General features: G+C 36.8%; 1 protein-coding gene across 1 annotated transcript in view; it reads right to left on the bottom strand.

The window, feature by feature from the left end:
* The window catches only part of TNFRSF11A (TNF receptor superfamily member 11a), a 64,369-nt gene extending 51,736 nt beyond the window's left edge, over positions 1 to 12,633 (bottom strand). The window contains 6 exon segments of the mRNA XM_043995971.1: positions 3,502 to 3,627; positions 4,386 to 4,401; positions 4,404 to 4,429; positions 5,009 to 5,114; positions 11,842 to 11,976; positions 12,604 to 12,633. Coding sequence (XP_043851906.1) covers positions 3,502 to 3,627; positions 4,386 to 4,401; positions 4,404 to 4,429; positions 5,009 to 5,114; positions 11,842 to 11,976; positions 12,604 to 12,633 — 439 coding nt within the window.
* Between the last annotated feature and the right edge of the window lie 390 nt (positions 12,634 to 13,023).

Here is a 13,023-nt window from a genome sequence, read left to right as displayed (position 1 = left end):
AGGTTTGAGAAGGGGTTAAAAGGTTTTGAAGAGCCTCTGGAGAGTGGGATTGATAAGGAAGGTATAGTAAAATTGCCTAGCAGCAGTGAGGGCCCAGTTGAGGTTGTATAACATTCATTTCTAATGGACTCAGTCACATTATCTCATCCATAAAAGGAGGAGGTTGGATCAGATGATCTATAAGATCCTTTCCAACTTAAAAAATGTATGATCTATGATTTGCTCCAACCTATACTTGAACAAGAATGTCCTCTTCAACACACTGGACAAATGGTCAACTAGACTTTGCCTAGGCACCTTCAGGGGCAACCTAGATCTAATTATTAGTTTTTTTTCTTATATTAAGAACTTAAATTTGCTTGCTTGCAACTTTTGCCCATTGCTTTTAGTCCTTAAGTGTTGGGCCTAGAGTCAGGAATACCTGAGTTCATTCATTCATTAATTTTTTAATTTGTCTATTATCTATATATCTATTTATCTATCTTTCTATCTATCTATTTGCAGGGCAATGAGGGTTAAGTGACTTGCCCAGGGTCACACAGCTAGTAAGTGTCAAGTGTCTGAGGTCAGATTTGAACTCAGATCCTCCTGAATCCAGGGCCAGTGCTTCATCCACTGTACCACCTAGCTGCCCCTAAATTCAAACTTTCTTTTTTTATTTAATTTTTCTTTGAGACAATCAGGGTTAAGTGACTTGATCAGGATCACACAGCTAATAAGTTTCTAAGGCCAGATTTGAACTGATGTCCTACTGACTCTAGGCCAGGTAAAGACCCAAGTTTAAATCTGAACTCAGACACTTACTTAGCTGTGTGACTCTGGGCAAACCACTTAACTTTTCTTTATCTCAGTTTCCTCATCTATAAAATGGAGATCCTAATAGCATCTACCTCTAAGTTGTTGTGAGTATCAAATGCAATAATATTTTTGAAGAGTTGGCAAATAGTAAGCACTTAATAAATGCCTTTTTCCTTCCTTCTTCATCCTTCTGACTCTATTATTTTTTTTAGTGAGCAATTGAGGTTAAGGTGACTTTGCCCAGGGTCACACAGCTAGTGTTAAGTGTCTGAGGCCGGATTTGAACTCAAGTATTCCTGACTCCAGGGTCGATGCTCTATCCACTGCACCATCTATCTGCCCCCCTGACTATTATTTTGATCTGTTGCACTACCATGTTCAAAACATTGGTATTATCTATGACTCATCAAATGATGCTAATTCCAGCTCTGCTCACACCCACATCTTCCCATCTCTGGAAATAGAAAATTTTTATCAGATCTATCATCTGAGTTTAAGCCCTGATTATTACCTGCATGATTTATTGCAATAGCTTACTAACAGGTCTTCCTGTCTCTACCTTCCAGTTAATCTTCTTACCATCATCAAAATATAATTTCTCATACACACATTTGGTCATGCAATGCTTTACTCCAAACCTTCAGTGGTTCCATTGCCTACTAAGTATAGTTCAACCTTTCCCCGAGATATCAAGACCCCTCTACAATCTGGCACCACTCCCCCTTTCCAGCCCTAATCTAATACTACTATTCTTCGAAACTGGAGAGATCTCTTTCTCTCAATATGACCAGTTATTTCCCCCTTTTTGTCTTTGCTCATGCTGTACTGTGAGAAAATAATTACTAATAATGGATTTCTTGGGTAACAAAGGGACCTAGTCTTAGCTTTCTCTTCACCCCCAACTTCAGAAAGCATAATTCTTAGAAACTTTAGCTAATCTCTTTTGGGACAGCCTAGGAGCCCCATGGGGTGGACCAAAAGAAATGGAGACTAACTAGATGAGATTTAGCCACACCTGGACTTCATCTGCCTTGCCCTTCAGAGGTGGTCTTTTTGCAATACTTCCCATTAGGTCATAGGTAAAACTCATTTTAATATGGGCCACCCTCAGTCACATAATTGAATGATTCCAGCCAATTAGCTTTGATGAGTGTGTAAGAGCCACCTCTATCAAAAGATGAAAAAGACAGACCATGAAGCAACACCATTCTGGATCACACACTAGGCAGGGAAGACTGTCCAGGTTGTAGCGGCTCTTCACTCTTTAAGTAATGTAGTGCCTCTGAACTCTGCTTGGGGCCATGTGCTCTCTCTTAGAGACAATATGGTGCTGGGGGGTTTTCTGTTAAATGCAGTCAATGCCCTCCTAACATTTAATATGATTTAATAATGCTTACTACCTAAATGGGTGCAATAGCCATTAATTTATAAATAGCAATATTTTAGAAACTCCAGACAAGTTCCTCATAATTTAGACAGAAACAGGCTAGTCCCCACAATATTTCAATAACACAGTACCCAATATTTAGAATGCTTTCCCTTCCACCAACCTTTGCCTGCTGAATTCCTACCTATCTTTTAAAGCCAAGACCGGGTGCCACCTTCTCCCTGAACCTTTCCCTGATCCTTCTGTTAATTTCCTTTGATCTTATAGGACCTTATCCAGTATTTTTGTTTTACTTTTCTTTAGTACATGTAATGTGTAATTGTATAGCTGTACTTATGTCATAACACCCTACTAGACTGTAATTCCATGAGAGGAGGGGCTATGTGTCATGTAAATTTTATATTTCTCTCAAGACATGGCATAGCACTCTGTTCCCAGTATGTGCTATTCATTCAGTGAAGCAAGCATTTATCAAATGCCTCTGTGCCAAGTACTTTGATGAGGGCGTAGGATACAAAGACAACATGAAAACATCCCCTGCCTCTTAAGAGTTTTCATAAAATGTTTGTTGAAGTGAACTAGTGATGAAAGGTCTTGAAATTGTAAGCTTACAAACCATAAAACACTTTATAAATGCTAGTTATTATTATGCTTTATTTCCATTAATTTTGGTGATGAATTGAATGAATCGTCATTTTCCAGAAGACAGCAATGAGTCAGAGTCATTACTAGACAATGAGGAATAAAAAAAAATTAAATCAGGTGCTTTCACAGAGGTGGAGTTTCTATGTTCATGTTTTCTCTGCCAAAAACCTATAAGCTCTCCCTAATCCTTTAGAGAGGTACTTTTTATGATATTTAAAGAAAAGTCCCTATGTCTTTATTTGTAAGTTTTTAGCATAAATGAGTGTTTGTACTTTGTCAAAGGCTTTTTCTGCATCTATTGAGGGTACTCATGTAATTTGGGATGTTTTAGTTTTTAATAGTCTCTCACCCTTTAAAAGACACTGGAGTTAGGTGGAGACATAAACGCCCTTTAGAACCAATGTCAGTGAACCTAAGTTAAATTTCCAGGACTAAATTTTCACAAGAAATAAATACAGTGTATTTTTTGATGGTGACCCCAAATGAGATCTCTGGTCAATAACAGTCATAATTCATTAATGCTAGAAAAAAATAATACATCTACAGAAATGTGAAAGAAGTTATCTTGATAGATCCTAGGAATAAAGTATGTCCCAATAAGATCATTTTGAGAGCAAAAGCTGAATGTTGGGTTGGTTGCTTTACTTCAGAGGAAATACAGACCAACTCACCACTGTCGCAAACTCTATGCAGCAAACACTTATCTTCTTCATTCCAGGTATGTAAGTATTCATCTGGGCCACAAGGTAAACATATGCTTTCAGAGGTGGCAGTGCATTTTGCAGACATATACTTTCCTTAAAAAGAAAACAAAAAATCCATGAGATTATCAATAAAGCCCCAAGATGCATCACAGGAAAGGCTTTTCTTCAAGCTTGATAAACACTATGAGTTAGTTGGAATGGCTTGACAGGATACTTAAGAAATATGACAATAGCTTGTAACTGGTGGCTATGTCACCTAGACTGGGTAATGGGTGAAACTGCATTCATGTATCACTGACCAGTTGATTCTTGTCTCAGCCCAACATCCTTGGTATAATCTCAGACATTCTCAAGTTCTTTCAGGTTAAGGAGAAAGTCTTTTTCCCTAACACTCTGTGGTAACACTATCTGCTAAACAGCAAAATTTCATGATATTTTAGATGTTCATCTATGAGGGTTTTGTTAGTGAAATACCTATAAGATAATATTATAAGGTGAAATCACCTTGTCATACTCAAACCCAAAGGATAACTTCACTTAAAATTATGCTCTAGTGCATTTGAGGTGGACCATCACCTCTCTCTCATATAGGAGGCAATTAACAATCTTGTTGACTATCCCAATTTTATTTTATTTATTATTTTTTTTTGCGGGGCAATGAGGGTTAAGTGACTTGCCCAGGGTCACACAGTTAGTAAGTGTCAGGTGTCTGAGGCCAGATTTGAACTCAGGTCCTCCTGACTTCAGGGCCAGTGCTCTATTCACTGTACCACCTAGCTGCCCCATAGCGATTCCTTAGATTGAAAAGCAATTATGTTTGGGGAAAATGAAAGGATAAATGAGTAATATACCTGGATCACATTTGGTGTCAACCATCGTCCAAGGTGCTCGTAATCTTCTCACTGCTGCAACCGAAGAGTGATTTGGAGAGTATAACTAAAATGAGAATAGAGAATTACATTAGATAAAAGATTGTACAGCAGTTTATTTCAGATCAAAACCTAAAAAGTTATCCTTTTGTTACATTCCTAACAAGGAAACACCATGCAATACACGGAATGACTCTAAATTCTGCTTTCTGTTGAGTGCATCATTACAATTGATGTAGTGTGTGTGGGTGTGTTGTGTGTGTGTGTGGGTGTGTGTGTGTTTTGCGGGGCAATGAGAGTTAAGGGACTTGCCCAGGGTCACACAGCTAGTAAGTCAAGTGTCCTGAGGCCAGATTTGAACTCAGGTCTCTGAATCCAGGGTTGCGCTTTATGTACTGTGGCACTAGCTGCCCCCCACAATTGATATATAATTTCCAGGATGTGCCCATCCTCTCCCTAAGAATGTATTAAGTTAAATGCTATGGCCCTCTATGTCAGCGTAAGCATTTAAAACAATACATAAAACATGGTTAAGATAACAGCATGAAAGGTCCTAGAGATACTAGCTCTCCCATAAAAACCTCATCAAAGATCTACGAGGGTACCAGATGGAATACGGATCAAAAAGATCAAAGATGAATCAACTACTCTTCCATCTAGTCTTGGGCTCTGCAAGAAGACAGCCAGAGCCTGCTGGTGCCCAAAGAAGGCCTATACCATGGAAAGGCAGAAATGAGAATGAGCTCAGGGAAATGGGTTCTGAAGCCTATGGAGCTCAGACTGGGGATGCCCCGAGGTGGCATGAAGCCAATATAAGATCTCATCAATGAAACTCAAAGCCAAAAAGAGCTGGGCCCAGGCCTGTTGAAATGAGATCAAGGAAAAGAGTCAGAACCCCAAAGTCGCTCACTAGGCAGGGAGAAAATGTTTGGCAGAATAGTCTTTGGAGATTTGGGAGCCACAGCAGAAACTGAGACTAACACCTACTCTTGACATCTGACTGGGGCCTGTCAGGGCAACAAGAGGTGATGGATCCATCTTCTGACTGGAGATTGTGAAAGGAGAAGGCATCAGAGACCAAGGCCAGTGAACCATCAGAGGGTTGAATACACACTTTCATAACCCACATCCACACTTAAACCTCCACGCACACTTAATCTCCTATATGCACACACACACACACACACACACACACACACACACACACACAAAGAGTTTGGTACAGAAATACATTAATTCAACAGTTAAATTGACAGGGACAGTGATAAAGGGAGGAGACTTAAGAGGAAGTGCAGAGTGGAAGGTGGAGAGGGTTAATTACAAGCAAAATAAATTTCGTTAAGTGGTAATTAAAAGAAAAGAAAAAAGCAAATGAACAGGGTTTGGCTTAGGAAGAGGAGTAGGATCACAGTATTTACATTATAGATTATTAGCACTGAGCTCATTCCTTATCTTTCACCACCTTCTTCTTCTCTGTAAATAGAAGGATAGAAGACAAAGAGGAAAAGTAGGAAGCTATAATTGAGGGAAAACACAACAATCATAATTGAATATGAATGAGGTCAACTCACTTGTAAAACAGGGGAGAGGAACAAAATGGATGAGAAAGCAGAACCCAACAGTATGTTATTTACAAGAAACATACTTGGAACACAAATATTCACAGCATTAAAATGAAGGGTATTAGGCTTCAGGTGAAATTAAAAAAAACAAAAGTAGCAATCATGATCTCAGAAAAGGAAACACTGAAAACGGATATGATAAAAGGAGATAAGCAGTAAAATAACATTATGTTTTAAAGGCATCTTAAAAATGAAATAATATTAATTCTTTACTTATGTATATACATATTTCTAAACTGTATATATGTTCTCACTTTTACAGGAAAATTATCATGCACTATGACATTAAAACCACCTTAAAGAGATACAAAACCTCAGAAATATTAAATCAATCCTTTACTAAATACCATATAATAAAAATTATAATCAATAAATAACATTTGAAGAAAATTTATATGGATAATAAATAAGATTGTCCCAATGAATATGTGGGTCAAAGAACAAATCATAAAAACAAAAAATAGATTTCATCAAAAACTACATCAATATTAATCAACAAAAGTGAAAATTAACAGATTAATAAAGTGGGCATACAACTAAAAATACAGAAAAGCAAAAAATGTAAATCCCACTAAATCTGAAAATAGAAATTCTAAAAATGAAAAAGAGATTAAAAATTTAAAAACACTGAATCAATAACTAAAACTATGTGCCCTTTCACTTAAAAACTAAAAAATATAGACAGGCAATCACATAATTTGGTACTTCAAAAAGAGGGGACAAATTGCCAAAAATAAAAAATGACCAAGGAGAATGCAAAATTGATAAAAAGGAAATAAAGGAAATGATTAGAAACTATTTTGCCAAATTATATGTCAACAATATTGATTCTTTGAATGAAATAGATGAATGTTTACCTAAATCTAAAGTAATCCAGTTAACATAAGAAATAGAGAATTTCAGAATCTCAATTTTGGAAGGAAAAAACCAAAACAAACAAACCCTGAACAAAACACAAAGGAACTCCCAAAGGAAAAAACCCAACCCTACCACTATATTATTTGTAGGTAAATTTTATCAAATGTTCAAAGAACAACTCCAATACTATATAAATGGTTTGCAAAAATGGATAAAGGCATTATATCAAATGCCTTTTATGGCACAAGGACCAATATCTAGTGAATATTGATACAAAAATATTGAATGAAATGTTAGTAAAGGGACTACAACAACATATAAAAAAGATTATTAATTTTGTCCAGTAGGAGTTACACCAGGAATATGGAGTTGTTTAAATATACTGAAAACTATAAACATAATAGACTATATTACTAACAGAATCATATGATTTTTTAATCTATATTTACAGAAAATATACCACTCATTAATGTTTTTGTTTTTGTTTTTGTTTTGTTTTGTTTTGTTTTTGCAGGGCAATGAGGGTTAAGTGACTTACCCAGGGTCACACAACAAGTAAGTGTCAAGTGTCTGAAGCCAAATTTGAACTCAGGTCCTCCTAAATCCAAGACCCATGCTTTATCCACTGTGCCACTTAGCTGTCCTTCTCATTAATTTTTTCTTTCTTTCTTTCTTCTTTTTTTGTGGGGCAATGAGGGTTAAGTGTCTGAGGCAGGATTTGAATTCAGGTCCTCCTGAATCCAAGGATGGTGCTTTATCCACTACACCATCTAGCTGCCCCTCCACCCTCATTAGTGATTAAAAAGCATGAGAATAGATTGTTTTTCTTAATATTATAAACATCTAAGTATCGTTCTAAAACTAAGAGCTAGCATCATCTATAATGGAGAAATGTTAGAAGCCTTTCTAATAAGATCAATGGGTTTAGCAAAGATTGCCACTGTCACCTCTATTAATGGATAAAGTTCTAGAAATATTAGCTACAGCAACGAAAGAAGAAAAAAAAAAGAAAATGAGGGAATAAACATAGGTAAAGAAAAGACAAAATTATCACTTTCTGCAAACAATTAAGAGAGTTGATAAAGATGGGGGTGGAGCCAAGATGGAGGAGGAAAGGCAGTAACCTCTTGGAGCTCCCCACACGATCATGCCCCAAACCTCCAAACAATGCCATGACAATTCCTGGAGCAGCAGAACCCACAAACAATAAGAGTTTACTTAGACAATTCTGAGGGCTTAATTAAAAATTCATTGAAATAAAACTACAGTAAAGACACAGGATATAAAATAAGTCCACAAAAATCATTAGCCTTTCTGTATATTACCAACAAAATCCAGGGGAAAAAGTCCATTCAAAATTAATTAGAGGAGCAGCTAGGTGGTGCGTGGTATAAAGCACCGGCCCCTGGATTCAGGAGGATCTGAGTTCAAATATGACCTCAAACACTTGACACTTACTACCTGTGTGACCCTGGGAAAGTCATGTAACCCTCACTGCAGTCCCCACACACAAAAAAATAATTTTTTTTTAAAATTAGAGAATGTATAACATATCTGGGAGTCCACTTAATCAAAGTACAACACGGAAGAATTATATGAATACAATTATACAACAGTCTTTTTTTTTTTTCCTTTGGTTGGGCAATGAGGGTTAAGTGACTTGCCCAAGGTCACACAGCTAGTAAGTGTCAAGTGTCTGAGGCTGGATTTGAACTCAGGTCCTCCTGATTCCAGGGCCCGTGTTCTATCTACTGCGCCACTTAGCTGCCCCCAACAGTCTTTACAGAAATAAAGATAAATAACTTGAGAGATGTTATCTACAGTTGGATAGTAGTATGCTGCTATATTAAAAATGACAAAAGAAAACAGAAGGAGATTCAGAAGGGGTCCTCACACCAAACCCGGCTATTTTGGTTTGACAATGTTACATTTAATACATAGGTGGTTGTTTGTTTGTTTTTTTTAATAGCTGTAAGCAGTAGAGATTTAGTGTTTATTTGTACATGTTCTTTGTATGTGAAATGTTTGTTTGTAATTGTGACATTCATAGCAAAAAAGAAAATTTTTAATTAATCATAAGTAAGGTAATGTATTTGGGATTATATATGTAATATATATATATAAATCGATACGTTAGAATACATTTATCTATATATCTATATATGTCTATGGATATATAGACACACACACACACACACACACACACACCACACACACACACACACCACACACAAAATTGAACTGGCCTACTAGTTGTTCCACACAGGCATGGACTGTATTTGGACTTTGTATCTTCAGAATTTTGCACAGTTCTCTGAGCATTGTTTGTCGTTGAATTGTTCAGTTATGTTCAACTCTTTATGGCCCCATGGACTTGTCCATAGGGTCTTCTTGGCAAACACATTGGAGTGTTTTGCCATTTCCTTCCCAGTGTGTCCTCATTTTACAGATGAGGAACTGAAGCAAATAGTAGTTAAGTGACTTGCCCAGGGTCACACAGCCAATAAGTATCTGAGGCTGGATTTGAACTCAGGTCTGACTCCAGGCCCAGTACTCTATGCCCTAGAGCACCTAGCTGCTTTCTTTACATACAGGAGATACTTAATATAATGTTTACTGAATCACATCTCAAACTCAATCACATTACTTCATAGTCAACATAAGACCAATATATGGTATACTCTGGTGATAAGATCACAGAAACATAAATAGTCGGGGAGGAAGGGAAAGGAATTTAATGATTACATAGGGCCAAGGAATATCTTTGACAACATGGGCTAAGCAGCACAAACCACTTCTGGCTTGGTGAGTTTATTAGGGGTTAGAAGACCTGATTTCTTGGTTTGATTTACTACCAACTAGCTGTGTCACTTTAGTTAAGCTGTAATCTCTACAGAAAACTGGGGATATTTTGAGCATATGGTAAAGTGTCAGATAAGATGTTTTTCATCTTTCAGTAATTCATTTTCCTCATATATGTATTGTATAGGGTTTGATTAAAGGATCAATCAGATCTCTTCCAGATTCTACAACAAACACTACCTAAACAGGATAGAGCAATTTGTGAAATAAGGTCCAGTATAATAAAACAAATAAAATGAAAAATGTAATCAATGTCAGACTCATTAATTTTCTCTAGAAAACCACCACTTCTGTCCATCTTTCCACCACAAGAATAATAGCAAAACTGTATATAGCACTTGACATATATAACCTATGACCCAGTGAGCTGTAGTCCATTCTGGGTTTACATGGACCAAGTTAAGTTTTGATAACAAAACATATTTCTTTGGCTCATTTTTCATCAATTGAAAGATCCTTCTGGGAAATCTCTGAATATAGCTTGACTATATGGCTCATTTCTAGATCTCCCTTAATGTGGAAAAACAGGTCCCCAGCTCCCACACAAACACTCAGGTTATAATGCTTACAGTATCCAGGAAAAGGTAGTCAAGGAGTGAACCTGACATAAGGCTAGAATCAGATTAAAATGTATTGGCCGGGGAGAGGGAGGGGCAGCTAGGGGGCGCAGTGGATAAAGTAACGCTCTGGATTCAGGAGGACCTGAGTTCAAATCCGACCTCAGACACTTGGACAGTTACTAGCTGTGTGACCTTGGGCAAGTCACTTAACCCTCATTGCCCTACAAAAAAAAGTAATTGGGAGATTATTTAATGTAATAAAATATAGACAATGTTAATATGTGGTTTTCTAAGTTAATATAAGGCCACTAGGGATCCTTATGTATGGAACAGTAGCCCTGGTTTATTTGAGTTTGACACCACTGAGTCTGAATGAGTTTGAATTTGAATTCTTATTGACTTTGATACCACTGAATTGACTGAGTTTATGTGAGTTTGACACCCTTAAATTCATCCCACAGAAAATATAGAAAACACATAAAGTATTCATAGTATCCTATAAACAATCCAGTGCTTCCTCTACAATGATTATCACCTTTCCTCGGGGACCCTATAAATTCCTCCAGGATTACTATATTGTAATTTAACCTCAATCAAATTAACCAATCCATTAGCATTTATGTGTCTATTTATATGCCAGACACTGAGGATACAGGAAGATCCCAACATACTACTTTCAAAATTTGCAATCGGAAAAGGATTTATTTACACTTTTAATCAGATAAATGGACAGTGGCAAGATTTACCAGAGGCTGTGTTATTTAATGCCTTGCATGTAAATCCATGTGCAAATATTAACTTTATGTCTTTTTCACATTTGTAAAAATTGTGTATTGGTTCACATAGTCAAGGCCTTTGCCTCTTTTCCCTCTTTTCCTCATTTTCATGGTAAGGTAAATTTCTTCGTTATGTAGATAGCCCATTTTTTCTCAGTCTAATTCAATGATTAGGGAGGAGTGTTTGGAAACAACAGAAGAAAAAACAGTAGTAGGAAAAGAATGATAACGTGGTTGGGGCCAATGCAAATTTTATATGATTAATAAGGTTGCTCTGGACCTACAGATTTTTGAAAATTACTGTGATGCTCATATCCCCTCCAAAATATCAAACTAATAGCAGTATTTCAGATGTTAAAAGTTACCAACTGCCTATATAACTCATAAGAAATTTAGAAGAGTCTTTATAAGATAAGATTATATTGTCTTGTGCTTTATATACATGAAGGTACTTTCTGGGGGAATTTGGTAAAAGAACTGACCCCAACACATCTGAAAAATTCTGCGAAACACTTCTGACTGTATCTTAGTGACATCAAATCACAATGCTTGTAAAACATCACCTGACTTCAATATGTTGATCATGAACTCCCCAGCCTGTGTCCATGACTCATTCAGTATGTTTACAGGCTCACACCAATAGCCTAACATGACACAGATGGGTAAAAACGGGGAAGAATTATTGCCTTTAGTAATAATTAGATGCCCATTAACAGCTACCTAGAAATTATCATTATTACTACTGATATTTCAATGGTACCTCCATATGGAAGACCAGGATTTTCTCACTGAGATCATATGTATTGGAAAAAGTATAGTAGTATTGGCAGATGGATAGATCTGAAAGATCATTTTCCAGGCAGCAGCAGCAGTAGCAGCAGCAGCAGCAATTTTGCTATTGGTCAATTCTCCAACATAAAGTGGAACAATCCACATTTCTATTCTGAAGGTATTGTAAAAACAAAAAAAAATATTTTGTCCTTCCCTCAAGTTACTCATTTTATGGTTTCCTGTAGGATAGGGATCATATCCTTCAATGGGAAAACCCTTAGTTTATAGGGTGATGTGTGTGTAACACATACTATATATGTATGTATGTATGTACAGCTAAGAAATGCATGACTCCCTGTGGATTTTATGAAATACTGAATGAATAAATAAAACATTTATTAGTGCTCACTATGTGAAAAGCATTGTGCCAAGTACTGGAGACACATATAGAAGAGGAAAAAAAGGCTGACTTTGTTCCCAAGGAGCTCACATTCTGATGGGGGAGGCAACACATGTGGAAGGTTTCAATTACAAGTTAGATAAAAAGGTCCCATGATCCTAAGGGTGCAGTGGCAAAGCTGATGGTGATGTCTTTTCCCTTTAATAGCATTTCTACTGATTAAATCATATCAGTTGCTGAGGTTGAAACATTTGACAGTGAGTTGGAAGCATTGTTAATCTGGACCAATTTTAGTATTCAGGAGAGCTCTAGACAGAATTTTAAATGTCTATTTTTAGTGCCCGCACCTACCATTTTCAAGCATGGTCCACCCCACTCCATGTCCCCAGTACCCCTCCAAAACTCTCCAAGTTTCCCTCACCCCCTCCAACTTCTGGGTGTTCCATTTCCCTATTTTCCTTCCTTATTTTTCTCAGGGATGTGCTCTCTTTGAAGTTACAAAGAGTACTCAAAAGATATTGATTGTGGTGAAATAATCGTTGTAGATGTGCTAGGACGCTACTGTGTTAACCCTTTCCAAAATAACTGTCTGTTCAAACCCAGAAAAAAACAGATATTTTAAGCATGTGTAGACAGGTAACAAGAGAGATTTTTTTTTTAGCGCATCAGGTAGATGTCTACCAACAATTCAATTCAACACACATTTATTAAGCCCTTATTGTATATTGATTATATGCTAGATATTAGGAGGTTGGGAGTTTATATCTTCAA

This window comes from Dromiciops gliroides, chromosome 1 (assembly GCF_019393635.1).
Source record: "Dromiciops gliroides isolate mDroGli1 chromosome 1, mDroGli1.pri, whole genome shotgun sequence".
In the NCBI taxonomy this organism is placed as follows: Eukaryota; Metazoa; Chordata; class Mammalia; order Microbiotheria; family Microbiotheriidae; genus Dromiciops; species Dromiciops gliroides.
The sequence above is the reverse complement of the archived record's forward strand: the minus strand, read 5'-3'. Positions and strand labels throughout refer to the sequence as shown.